The 13,929-nt window shown below is 48.6% G+C and overlaps 1 protein-coding gene across 1 annotated transcript in view; it reads left to right on the top strand.

Annotated features, from left to right (window-relative positions):
• The window catches only part of LOC103804264 (chromosome unknown open reading frame, human C6orf89), a 16,152-nt gene extending 8,947 nt beyond the window's left edge, over positions 1–7,205 (top strand). Inside the window, exons 3-7 of the mRNA XM_009076867.1 lie at positions 3,867–4,012; positions 4,327–4,448; positions 5,482–5,608; positions 6,372–6,495; positions 6,923–7,205. Coding sequence (XP_009075115.1) covers positions 3,867–4,012; positions 4,327–4,448; positions 5,482–5,608; positions 6,372–6,495; positions 6,923–7,008 — 605 coding nt within the window. The 3' untranslated portion in view covers positions 7,009–7,205. The remainder of the gene's footprint in view (positions 1–3,866; positions 4,013–4,326; positions 4,449–5,481; positions 5,609–6,371; positions 6,496–6,922) is intronic.
• The last annotated feature ends 6,724 nt before the right edge of the window (positions 7,206–13,929 follow it).

Raw genomic sequence — 13,929 nt, 5'->3', positions numbered from 1 at the left:
TTCCCAATATCCCATCCATCCCTGCCCTCTGGCAGTGGGAAGCCATTCCCTGTGTCCTGTCCTTCCATCCCTTTTCCCAAGTCCCTCTGCAGCTCTCCTGGAGCCCCTTGAGGCACTGGAAGGGGCCCTAAGGTCTCCCCGGGTCTTCTCTCCAGGCTGGACACCCCCAGCTCTCCCAGCCTGGCTCCAGGGCAGAGGTGTTCTACCCTTGGAGCATCCCTGTGGCCTCCTCTGGACTCTCTCCAGCAGCTCCACATCCTTCTTTTATTGGGGACCCCAGAGCTGGAGGCAGCACTGCAGGTGAGGTCTCACCTGAGTGGGACAGAGGGGCAGAATGACCTTTTAATGAAACAGCCAAGCTTGTGCAAGAGAAAGGACAAAGAAATGTCCTGGGAATACTCAGTGCCCAGCCATTTCTGGGAGCCCAGAGTTCATCCTGGGCTTGCTGAAGTTGCTAGAATACTCCTAGGACTGGTCTCTAGTGAGGTATGTGGTGGGACTGGGGAATAGTCTCATCCTCAGAAAGAGGAGCTGGGGGTCTGGACCCAATCTTTGCAGGTTGTGGAGCTGCTTAGTACATTAACCACCTCTCTGGTGAGCTTCCTTCGAGTTATTGTGGGTGATGGCAGCAACAGCTCCTGTGGACACATCACTTGGGGGGCTGTGAAGTCCTGAGGGAATCTCCCTTCCCTGGGACCAGGCTTCCCTGTGCATCCCTAGCTGTCCCTTGCCTGCTGGAGATTGCTCCAGCCTTGCAGCCCTGAGTGCTGGGGAGCAAACCAGCTTGGTGAGGAGCCAACAAGCTGCCTCAGCACCTGCAGTGCTACACACAGGAGGTTTTCTGTTTTCAACACTTGGTTAGGGTCAGGAGCAGCCCTTGGCTCTGTGTCCTGCAGGAACAAAAGGTTCCCCTGCTAGAGACTTCCCTTTGAACCTGCTGCACTGGCAAACTGCTCCTGCGCCCTCCATATGGTCCCTAAAGAGAGCAGGACTTGCTGAGATCCTGCTCTCCCATCCATGTGGGCAAGTTTCCATCAGTTAATTTGCTTTGCTGCAAGGGGCAGAAAGCAGGGCCAGGTCTTCTCAGCAACCTCTCAGCTTCCAATCTGCTTGTCCACACCCAGCAGCTCTGGGGCTGTGCACACACACCCCTCTGTAGTGCTGGGAGCAGCCAAAAGTTTGGGAGATCCTCTGTGCAAAGGGCCAAGAAGGGAGGGGTACTCATGTTAAATTGATTGTGAGCTGAAAATTATTTTTCTGCATAGTGGAAAGTAGAGTCATAAACTCCTTGTGGCATTAATCATAGCTGGTGTTTGAAGGGAAAGTTGTTATCTCTTGGTCTGTGCTGCGTTAGCAGTTGGAAGTCTCAGTCTTGGCTCTGCTAGGAGCAATCCTGGCACAGGGGAGAAGTCACATCTTGTTCTGGAGAACTAATAATGCATAAAAGCAAATATTAGGTGGGTATGGCTGGTGGGGAACTGAGCTGGTGCTTAGAATCAGCAAGGTTGGAGGAGACCTCTAAGATCAAGTCCAACTGTTAACCTGTCACTGCTCTAACCCTTAAACCCCAAACCAGTGCCATGTCCAGACACCTCTTGAACACTTCTAGGGGACTCCACCACCTCCCTGGGCATAGAATCGTAGAATTGGTTGGAAGAGACTCTAAAATCATCGAGTCCAACCATTAACCTGTCACTGCTGTAACCCCTAAACCATATCCTCCAGCACCAGGTCCAGACACCTCTTAAACACCTCCAGGGATGGTGACTCCACCACCTCCATGGGCAATATTCCAGTACTTGAACATCCTCACAGGGAAAACATTTTTCCTACCATCTAATCTGACTCTGTGGTTTGGCAAACTGAAGGTTGCCCCTCCAAAAGGGGCTGAGAGCACAGAGGAGATGCTGGTTGGGACTGGTCTGCTCTTGTGTCATGTAATGCATCACTGGATGTATCACTGCTCCAGCTGCTCAGCTGCACTCCAGCTCCACAGGGATGATTCCCCACGCCCAGCACTGCAGTGTCTGCATGTGAGTGGATGGGACCATGGTGTGCTAGTTGTGCTGAGCTTAAGCATCTTCCATTCCCATCCCTGAGCAGACTGTGTGTATGCACAGACATCACTCAGGCTTCCACCAAAATAATCCCCTAGGGTGTCTGGCCAGGGTGATAATGTAAAAGGAATGCAGGGAGGGTAAGAAGAGAGAGGATAAGCATCCTGGGTAGAATCCTGCCCTGGTCCCTAATGTGCTGGTTCCTCTGTGTGCTGCCTCTCCTCCCACCCTGCCTGGGAAGGGCAGGCACTGCCTGTACTTGTCATGCCAGTCACACACATGCTGGTGCACAGACTAACACCCTCCACAATAAATCTAAAAGATTAATTACCAAAAAAAAAAAAAAAAGAAAAAAATCCCACAACCCCACTTGCAGCATTTGAAATGCGTCTCAACTGTTATTCATGGGGAAAAGAAATCACCTCCTGAATTGAGCAATTGAGAATGCAAATATCCTAGCCTGGCTCAAAAGAGGAATCAAGCTCTGTACTGTCAAGCTGATTAGCATCCCCTTACTGGGGTAATGCCCTGAGCCCAGAGAGAAAATTTGGGGATGAGTGTGCTTAATGCTCTGGGATGAGGTTTGTAAGTTTTGGCCAGGGAGAAATTATAGCCTTGCTGCTCCCTGTGTGATGACAGCCCATAAGATATGTTTTCTTGTTCTCTTGATGGTGACTGCCCTTTCTCTGGTGAGATCTTTCAGCCTTTTGTTTCCTGTCACTGACCAGCTGTTTTTTGTGAGTTGAGTTTTTTTTGTTGTTGTAAAATTGAAGCTTTCTACAGGCAGTGGAACAAAGATTTTCTTTTTTCTCTTGTGAGCAGGGAGGGAAAGTACGTTGGAGCAGTTTCTCATGGGACTGGGACTTCTGCTTGCGAGGAGGATTTTACACTTTGTTTTGCCTTTTTTCCCCCCTTTCCCTGAAAGCAGTGTAGACATGTCTTCCAGCAAGACTAGGAATTATATCCTCATCCTTTCAGTCCATATCTCAGCAGTAGGGTGGGAAATGCAGCATTTGGGAGTTGACTGGAAATATCCAGCAAGAAAAAAGCAAAATGAATCCCAGCCTGCTCCTTGTTGTTATATCCCAATGAACCTAATTCCTCTATAACATTCCTCATTGCCTGTTGCAGATGTCAGAGAGGAAAATAAAGCCAGAGCTTCCCTATTAAGTGTTCTTCATGTGTTATTACCCATGTGCAGGAGCGTGGCTGGAAATTGTGATGGCAGTAACAGGCTGTGCCGGGTCTTTTTGCCCCTGGAAAGCTGCTGTGAATCCTTTTTTTCCAACTTTATTTTCCTTCCCTGACCGATCCTCTCTGTCTCCCAAGTGTGTTGCCTGCAGCAATGTCCAGGAGACATGGATGGAGCTGTTTGACCTGTGCTGGCAGTCCCAGGGATGAGTGGGTCTGTGCTGAGGAGACATTTCTGGGTGTTTCATGTGAGATGTGTCCCAGGCCTTGGGTTTTTCCTAACCCACCCTGCCAGATCAGGCACTGGGATGGGTTTGCTGCCACTGTCTGAGTTAAACATCTCCTGTTAGATTAAGGCTGAAGAACCAGAGCTATCACTGCTACAACGTTTGTATGTGAAGTGGAATTTCCATGGAGCTCTTCCATTTCTCACAACCAAAATGACACCATTCTTCTCTCAAGTTCCCTGCTTGATGCAGCTTGTTCTTTTTGAGTTACAGCCATCAGAAACTAGAAGAAATCTCAGTGTTTCATGTTAGGGATAATGAGTTTATCATCGAGTCTGTCTCCATTTCAATTTTGCTCTCATTAAACACATTTCTCTTGTTTCTTCCCTAGAATGCCAGGACTGGTGGGCAGCAGGTTGCAGACAGAACACTTCTGCACTTCCTGCAAACTGCACAGTCTGTTCTGCTGTGAAAAGCCTTCAGATTGTGACAGACTTGAGTGAGCTATCAGCAAAGCATCAGCCTTTCCTAATCAAGGTAATGCATGTAAAGCTGATTAATCCAAATTCTTGAACAGCCCCAGCCAAAGACCCTTGCCCAGGGTTTTCACTCACAAACTCAAACTGCTGATTGAGGTAGAACACATGTCTAAGATGATGTTTCACCCCAGTGTAAAGATGTGGGGGGTGAGAGCTCAGTGCATCCTTAGCAAGTTGTTCCTCTGCCTAATGATCAGTGTATTTGGAAATGTGACAGTCTAGATGGCTGTCACTCCTGAATGTTCTTTGTCAGGGTGGAAATAGGAGGAAACTTAGGTGCACAGCTTTTATCTTTGTTTCATGTCCTTTAAGACAGGGCAGCATCTCTCCTATGAAGAGCTGAAGCATTTTCAGTCTCAGGATCCAGAACTGGCAGAGGTTATAATAGAAGAAAATTCAGCTGAACCGTGGAGCTGCCCATTTTTCTCCCCCCGGTGAGTCAAAGATAAAAGGTGATAGATGGACTATTCTTTCTGCAGGAGGTGCCCAGGCCCTGCCTGTGTGAAACACCAGTGCTTTAACTGGAGGGAAGGAGAACAGGAGTGGGTTTCAAGCTTTTGTCTGCTTGCTGGCACTGATTTGTTCCAAGGACAAGACTTCTGCCCCCCAAAAATTAAATGTTGTGGGTTGGACTTCAGGTATTGCTCCCCTTACAGGACAAAAATGTCCCAGTGGCTGCTCAGTCCAGTTCTTCAAGCTGTGCATTAATTACCTGGGCTGTGGTCTGATCACCTGAGGCAACTGGTTCACATTTCTAATCACCTCTGTCTGCTCAGTGGAAATCCTCCACAGTTAGTGATACCCACAAAGTGATGCCATGACTTTTGCCAACACTGAGAAGTAACAGGAAGCCAAGGAATGCTGCAATTGGTGTTTGGTCTCCTGCAGGAAACATGGCCAACCCTAATCTTGCCCCTGATTTTTGCCAAAGCTTTTAGTGTGGCTACAAGACATGTGGACAACTCGGAGCTCTCTCAGGTTGCAGAGCAAGTGATGGTCAGGGTACAGAAGGATTAATCTTGTCAAGCCACTAGACAGGGATGTAAAAATAACAAGCCCCACAGTGCCTTTTCCAGTTACATCTCCTGGTCTGGAGAATAGACTTGGATCCCCCCAACCCCACGTGGTTTCAGCTGTGGTTGTGTACAATGCCACTTTTCTGCTCCTCTTATAATTGATGGATCCTGTCAACGACTCAGATCATTTTAAGGGAAGAGGAAAATGAACTTCAGGCATCCATCATGATCTGTTTGTTCCCTGTGTACCTGGTTCTGCAGAAACCAAGGGGAAGATGGGAAGGAGCAGAAGTTTGGAGGCTGAGGTTGAATTTTGCTCTTAGCTCCCAGGGCTGCTGTGTCCTGCTGTTTATCAGGCCATGAATGTGTGAAAAATTTTACCTGGAAAGTAGCTATTAATACAAACATTATCCTTGTGGAATATTCCTTTAATATGATTTGTTGTATTTAGGAACAAATCTGTGAACAAAACTTGGATTCTGCAGGAATTTTTCCATGATTCCTCTTTGCTGTCCTTCCCTAAGACAGTGTCCCTGGAGAGCTGCTTCCTCATCCGCCGTCCAGATTTGGGGAACAAGGTGAGAAGTTCAATCCAGAGACATTATTTGCCTGTCTGTGTGTTGTCCTCCAGCAGCTCCAAGTCTTTGTGGGATCTGCAGGACATTTTCAGCTGATACAATCCTGACAGGAAGGGCATAGGGTTGTATCAGTTGTGTCCATCCCTGTGTGAAGTGACATCTCAAGATGGATGTACCTCCCTGCAGTTGTGTCTAGCTTTGGGCTGGGGATACACCACATCCATATCCCTCAGCAGGTGGAGATGTTAGAGAATCAAAGAAGGAATCCCAGAATGGTTTAGGTTGGAAGGGATCTTAAAGATCATCTCATTCCAACCCCCTGTGCCATGGGCAGGGATGGCTGTGTGGTGTCCCAGCTTCATTCAGGTTTATGTCTGGCCTTGCTCTGTAGCTGACTGAGGGGATGATCTTTTTGTGCAGTTTTGAGAGTTTCAGAGTTATATTTTAGGAGCTGTTCCAGGCAGTAAGTCTCATCCATTCTGATATTCCTGCCATGGAGATATTTCACTGAAGATAGTGACACTTCAGGCTTCTGTCCTGATCTCCTCCTCTGTTTTCTTGTGGGTTTTGGGGCCTGCATTGCCTTGGAGGGGAGGAGGACCCTTGCAGTGACCTCAGCTGTGATTTTGTGATCTCTTGTAATTCAGGAGAGCAGCAAACCTGTTGCTTGCACTGTCTCTCCTGGCTGCAGGGCAGTGAGTTTTGGTCAGACAGAGCCAAGGAAAGCTGCCCAGGGTTTTGAAATCCTCTCCTCTCATCCTAGAGCTACAGTCTGCACAGCCTCTTTGCTGTTGGAAGTGGACAGCTCACCCTGACTGTTGTACCTCTGGACACATGCAGAGGACACTGTGAGATGTTCAAGGTGGAGCTGGAGGCTGGGGATTTTGGTGAGTACCAGAGCTGTGGTGTGCAGGGTCTGGGGGATCCCTTGGAGTCAGGAGACTTCCAGTTGGGTTTTTTTCTGTCTGGCACCTGGGGCAGTGGTGTGTGCCATTGCCACCTCCAAATTGGTGTGTGTGTCACTGCCACTTCCAAACTGGTGTGTGCCTGCTCGTTGCAGTACAGAGGAGTGATCCTTCTGGCCTGGGAGTTTGTGGCCTGGAACAGCCCCAGGGGGATACCATGAGATGCTCAGTGTCAACACCAAGCAGTGTGGGTTAACACCAGACACAATGGGTGTTTACAAACCCTGTGCTCACTGAGGGAAGTGTCTTTCCAAAGAGCTCTAGCATCTCCACATCCTTTTATGGGAAATGGGAGCAGTCATTAAGGATGGGCTCATCTAATAAGGCCTCTCCATTGCCTCTCCCAAAGGTTATGCCAGCACAGATTACTGGACAATGAGCTTCGTGGCCAAAGGGACAGAGCCAGCAGTGGTGTGTGATGGAGCTGCCAGCTAAGGACAGCAGGGTGGGAAAACAGTTGTTCCCAGGACAAGAAGACTTTCAAGAAGCCAAGACAACATCCTGAGAGCAAGCTGGGGCAACTGGGGCAGGCAGCTTGGCCACTCTGCATGTTTACAGTGTTTAAAATGACTGTTTTCCTGATCCTTGAGGTAATTCTTTGCCTTTCCTCAAATGTATTTTGGGAGAACTCAAGCTATTTATGACCTTCCCTGTCCCCTCAGGTAAGCCCTGGGTTTGCAGCAAAAGGGTTTGTTGTTTTTTTTCTCCAAGAGCAACAGAAGGATTTCTCAGGATGAGATTCACCTTGTGTCCTTTGTGGATTCTGGCACTTCTGAAACTTCCCTGGGGGGGTTTGGGAGTGGAGGAGGGGTGTGACATTTCTGTGTACATTCCTCCTGAGGAGGAAGCTCTGAGCCTGTCCTGTCAGGTCAGCTCTATAAAGGGAATGAACTGGTGATGTGTCCCAGCCTCACCCCATCCCTCCCTCACATCCATGGCTCTGTGCCCCCGTGGTGTGTGTGCCCTGCAGAGCTGATCTCAGCTCTGTGCTCCTGAGCTGGGCTGAGCCCTGCAGTCTGAGACCCTCTCCCACTGCATCATCCTTGTACCCAAAGAGTCTCTTCAGGCCTCTCTGTGTTGTGCTCACTCTTCTGCAGTTCTCTGCCAGCAGGTTGGGAGTGAGTCAAATTGTAACTGTGGGTTTTTCCCATCCCTTTCCTGTAAAAATCCTGATGCATAAGTTAGTGGTGATGGTGCTGGGAGTGCAGGAGTTGTGGATGGAGATGGGGCTGAGTGCAGAGCAGCTCTGTACAAGTTCCACCTTGTCTGTGCACACCTGACACCAAGGGCTGTACATCCATTTTTCAGCTGCTTCTTGTTTTTGGAGGTGCTGCCTGTTCTCCCAGCCTGAGGTACCTATGGGAGCACCTGAAACTCCCTCATCCCTGGCAGATTTTTGCATCAACTCCTTCCAGACCTGAGACTCTCTCTTCAGAATGAACATTGGTTTTTCCTGAATCCTTTCCAAGCTGCCTTTGCATGCTTCCTGTGGCTGGAGCAGTGCTGTCTCCAATGCCCTGAGAGAGGCTCAGGTTCAGGGTTTGGAGGCTGTGGATGCTGTGGTCCTTTCCAAGCCTGATCCTTTGGGGCTGATCCCACTGCTGGAGATCATTTACAGATGTGTCAGGCTGAACTCATAGGCCAGGGCTGGGGTTCAGGACATACTCTCACACTTGTTAATATGGAACTGGGAGGGGTTTTGCTTGAAAGTGAGTTAACTCTGTTCTCAGGAGCAAGAAGCTTTTTCTCTGTAAATATTGTAGGTAGGTGTAAAATGACAGATTGGGAAAATGTTTGTCCAGCCTTTGTTTTTTTGAGAAGAAGGGAGCAAACATCACACTAATCTGATTAGGGGCTGACAAAAGCTGCCAAGTGGGATGACCACTTCTGGCTCCTGTACAAGGGATAAGGCAGAGGACAGTTCCTGCTCCAAAGAATTTAGTCTGAGGCCTTGACACTACAAACAATTCTATGCATAACCCTTGTTTTTCTCCTGTCAAAACAAAGAGAACAACCCCAGCACCTGTGCCAGTCTATGTGCTTGGCACTCAGTGCTGGGCCAACCCACACCAGATCTAGTTGAACCAAAGGGGGAGAGTCTGACTCTCTCAGGACAGAAAAGGACTAATCTAATTTGTAGCAAAATGTTAAAGGGAGTTGGGTTAGTAAGACTTCCATTAGTATTCTCAATGCTTGGGGTGTGTTTTACACTACATGCAACCCTGTACTTGCCAACACACACACACACACACCCCCCACTCTTCTCCTTCCTCTTAGAGCCTGGGTCTTAGTTAATGGAAATTCAGGAGTTTGGTGATGGCAGAATTAGGGCCTCGTTAGTGACTGTTGCTATTTACACTTTGGCAGCTTCTCAAGTCAAATTCAAAGGCTGACAAGGTTCCTTCACCTCTTTCTGGTTTCGTACCTGACCCACTTTTTGTAAGGCACTGGGTCAGAGATGCTGCTGGAGCCATTCTGGCTGAGATTGTGGCAGTTCAGTGATGCTGTCGCTGCTAAGTGTCCTTGATTGTAACTTGTAAAAGAGCTGCGGAGACAATTCCCAAGTGTCTGTGAAATGCCTGAATTTTGAGAGTCTCACTTAAGCCATTGTGAGCTGTCTGGCTCTTTTAGGAAGAAGCAGAGAAAATGGATCTATTTACAATTGCTGTTTAGATTGGGGGGTTGAGGGAAAGGGCTAAGCAGGTTTGTGCCTGTTTAGCTAAAGTGTTCTCACGTATTGCTTCTCCCTCAAAGAGTTGCAGCTGGTTGGACAGGAGATGGTGAGCCTGGCCTGGTTGCAGAGCAGTTTTCCAAGTGCACTTTATGGGCTCTGCATAAGTTTCCAGCTCTGTGTCTCGGCGATACATTGCATATGTCCCAACCTTGCTCCCTCTGGGGTTTACATCATTTGTTTTTAAGCTTTCCAGTATATTTTCTCTTCCTCTTCCAAAAGCTGTAAGGAATTAGCTGCTAAACTAAAACAGGAGGGCAGTTCTCCTGCTGATAAAGAGCCGATTTGGGCCAAAGCTGCTGTGGAGTGCAGAGCCCCAGTGTGTGCAGCTCAGCTTCTAGAGCAGCTCCTGTCTTCAGCTGCCAGAGAAGTAGTGCTCACACCTTCTGCAGCACAGCACAGGCAAAGCTGGGGTGGGAGACTCAGAGGTGAGGCCAAACTGGCAACCTAGGATGGCCAGTTTGGATGCCTTTAGCTGTAAGGAAGCCCTGGTTGTCTTCCTCATCCAGAAGCTGCAGCTTCCCAGAGCCTTTGGGAAGGCTGCAGGAGACTGGGACTTCCCTAGAGAGCCTGGTGGCTCCTAGTGATCTTCTGAGGCTGAACTGGGGGGAAAGGAGCTATTTCTGCAGCTGCTGGGGCACTGTGGTGACAGATATGGTCAGATGAGTGTCCCACCATGGTCTCCTTCACCTCAGCTCCCCTTTGGCACTTGCTATGCTGGTTTGGACAATCTCCCCCTCCCACCCTGCCCAGCTCAGGGGGGCACATAGTCCATATGTGTGTCCCAGTGTTTTAAAATCCCTTTGTGTGCTTCAGAGCATATTGTGTGTGAGCTGGGACATGGACTCCTGCTCACCCAACATCCCAGAGGCTGCAAAGCTGCTCTGAAATCCCACCAGAAGTTGGTACCCCAGTGGGCAGAGGTGAGGAGGGGTCACCTGTCTCCTTGCCAGGCTGGAAATAAGGGATGTCACCTGTCAGCTGGGCAGGAGGATCATGGTTTAAAGCTGCTTCCCAAAGCAGGGGTCACTACCCATTGCTCTCAGTCAGTCCTGAACTCAGGGTAACTGAAAGGAGGAGAAAAGAGTATTATGTTATGATTTACTTCAGTACCAGGAAATGAGCAGCCCCCAGGGGAGCCAAGCTGACAGCTCATATTGATTCTGTTTTTTGCTTTCTTTGTTTCATTTCTTTCTTTCCCCTCCCCACTGGGATTGCACACACTGATTCCCCTGAGGCAGCTCTGCAGTCCCCAACCTCAACCTCCCTCTGCAACGCCCTCGAGAGCTTTCTGGGGTCACATTTCCCATCAGTCTCAGGACTTCAGCTTCTCCCACTAGTCCTTTCACTGCAGTCATCTGGTGGAGAAACTGGTTTGACTGGGCTGGATCAAAGCACCTCCTTTCCCTCATGAAACCTCACATGGGAGCACCCCAAGCAGGAGGAGGTGAGGAGCAGGACAACATCTCATGATAGAGATGTGAGCTCCATAAGCACCAGTGGCTCATAAAGGAGATCCTCCTGCCTTGAAACCCCCTTGTTCACCTCAGTGATGCTGCTCCAGGAGGGATGCTCCCAGATCCAGATCCCAGAAGCACCTCCTTTCCCTCATGAAACCTCACATGGGAGCACCCCAAGCAGGAGGAGGTGAGGAGCAGGACAACATCTCATGATAGAGATGTGAGCTCCATAAGCACCAGTGGCTCATAAAGGAGATCCTCCTGCCTTGAAACCCCCTTGTTCACCTCAGTGATGCTGCTCCAGGAGGGATGCTCCCAGATCCAGATCCCAGTCCTAATGCCTGCTCCAGGAGGGATGCTCCCAGATCCCAATCCTAATCCCAGGCTTGATGGTCCCCAAGAGAACCAAACACTTCCCATGGTGAGGCCATTTCAGTGGGTGCACAATGAGCTTTTTGCTTCCTGCAAACCAAACTTTCTCCTCTTGGTAAATTTTATAGGTAGAAGTTGATATTCTTCTCTTCAGGAACCTCCTCCTTGTAAAGGGCAGATTTAGTGTCCTGCTGGGTTAGATGATGGGAGATGCTGAACTTCCCCTTTGCTTTGGAGAAGCAAATAATGGCAGGTGATTTGTTTTCAGCATTCTCTCTTGGTCTTGAGGAGGGGAGCCACATTCTGAAGGCTCAGGGGTGCTGGGGAGGAATGCTACATATATGCATAAAGACTGTTTCAGTGCTGAACACTAAATTCTCAGTGGTGGATTCATTAAAAAAAAGAATGTAAATATGCACTTAATGCAGAATTTTATGGATGGTCCTAATTTAATATATTGCAAACTTTGTAAATACTTGGAAAAAGCCTGTAAAGTGTGTAAATAAATGAGATTTTTATGTAAGAAGAATAAAAAAAAAGTTTTTACTTTTTGCAATTAAATGGAAGTGTTTAATGCACCTTTTCTCTCTTCCTGATTTGTCTTTTCATGTCACACCTCAGCCAGTGAGGGGTTGTTTAACCCTTTCGGGGGCACTTTTTCTAAGGGAAGTGTCATTTTAAGTGAAAAGTCAGAATATTTTTGTTTGAAAGATGTTAAAAGAAACACTTTGGGCAAAGGAGACACTTTGGGAAATGTTCTGTGAGTTTTAGCCTGGGTCTCTGAACAAAGTCAATGCGACAGCTCTTCCTTTCTTTCCTTCCCAGTAACAATCTCCATCTTTTCTTCACAATTCAGTTGATTTCAGCCAAACCTTGAGGTGTGGAAGACCATAAACTCCTCCAGAACTGATAAAACCAGGGAAGGGAAAGATCCTGTTACTACCAAGCTTTGTTAGGCACCAACCAGCCACACTGAAGAGCCTTGGCTGTAGTGACCATGAGAAGGTGGAACTCAAGATCCTGCATGGAAGAAGCAAAGCAGTAACAGAACTAGAACCCTGAACTTCCAAAGAGTGAACTTGGACCTCTTCAATGACCTCCTTAGAGGAATGCCAAGGGTTGGGGCTCGAGAAGAGAAGGGTGCCCCAGAGAGCTGGTCAGTATTCTAGCATCACTTCCTCCAAACTCAAGACCAGTGTATTCCCTAAGAGCAAGAAATCAAGGTGCAAGAGACCTGCATGGATGAGCATGGAGCTTCTATAAGATCTCAAACAGAAGAAAGAGGTTTATGGGATGTGGAAAAGGACAGGCCCCATGGGAGGACAATAGCAACATTGTCAGAATACACAGGGATGCAATGAGGAAGGCCAAGGCCTACTTGGAATTTGAGTCTGGTAACGGATATCAGGGACAATGAGAAGGGCTTCTACAAGTATATCAGCAGCAAAGGGAAGACTAGGGAAGATGTGGGGCTGCTGCTCAATCAGATGTGTGTGCTGGTAATGGAAGACACGGAGAAGGTGGAATTCCTGAATGCCTTTGCCTCAGTCTTTACCGCTGAGGTCAGCCCTCAGTCTTGGTGGAGGTTGTCCATGAGCTGACAGTGTACCCTTGTGGTCAGGAAGACCAGTGGCATGACATTGAGAAGGGTGTGGCCAACAGGTCGAGGGAGGGTGTTCTACCCCTCCACTCTGCCCTGGTGAGGCACATCTGGAGAGCTGTGTTCAGTTCTGCTCTCCACAGTTCAAGAAAGACAAGGAGCTACTGGAGAGGGTCCAAGCAGAGGCCACAAAGATGATGAGGGTCTGCAGCATCTCTCTGAGTTGAGACTGCAGGAGCTGGACCTGGTTAGTCTAGAGAAGAGAAGACAGAGAGGATCTCATCAATCCATACAAATATCCCCAAGGGGTGTCAGGATGGTGCCAGACTCTGTTCAGTGGTGCCCAGGGACAGGACAAGGAGCAACACTCACAAACTAAAACTCAACAAATTCCACCTCAATGTGAGGAAGAACTTCTTTCCACTGCAGGTGGAACAGGTGCACAGAGAGGTGTGGAGTCTCCCTCTCTGGAGACATTCAAAACCCAACTGGATGTATTCCTGTGTCACCTGTTCTAGGTGACCCCAACTTGGCAGGGGTTGGCCTAGATGATCTCCAGAGGTCCCTTCTAACCCTAACTGTCCTGTGATCCGTGAAAAGGGTCATGAGTTAGAAGAGGACGTGTAACCGAGATCTCAGTGGATGGCAGAGGTTTGGAGCAGCAGAGGCTTGGAAGGAGAATGCCAAGCCAGGGATTAGGATTCAGGCACAGTGTCACGCAGTTCCGGGTTGTTGGTTGGCACCACCCAGAGTTATGCATCTCCATCAAGGATGATATGTGGCATGGGTGTATCCCATGCAGCTCCAAGCCCTGAATTTCCTCCCCAGTCTTGGAGCTCTTGGGTGTTCCTTCCTTTTGGGAGGTGTTTTAAGTGTGACTGTCAGAGTCGTGAGCTGCTAAGAGCAGAAACTGAGTGAACGATGCTGAGCTCAGGTCGTACTCCTGTTTTCCTGCTGCTCATGGCACTGGAGCTGAGCTGGTCCCTGACTGAGGAAGACAGGAAGAAAATCTTGGATGGACATAATAAATACCGTTCCCAGGTCTCTCCTCCTGCTGTGGCTATGCTGAAGATGGTAAGGGGCTTTTATTGCATGGGAAGTCAGAGAGGGTTTGTGTGGTTGCAAACGTTGATTTTGCTGCTAGGATGGATCAGAGTTTTCCTTTTTGATTCTTCCTCGCTGTTTGCAAATCA

Source organism: Acanthisitta chloris, unplaced genomic scaffold (genome assembly GCF_000695815.1).
Source record: "Acanthisitta chloris isolate BGI_N310 unplaced genomic scaffold, ASM69581v1 scaffold1536, whole genome shotgun sequence".
In the NCBI taxonomy this organism is placed as follows: domain Eukaryota; kingdom Metazoa; phylum Chordata; class Aves; order Passeriformes; family Acanthisittidae; genus Acanthisitta; species Acanthisitta chloris.
Note: the sequence above shows the minus strand (reverse complement) of the source record. Positions and strands in the feature narration are given on the sequence as shown.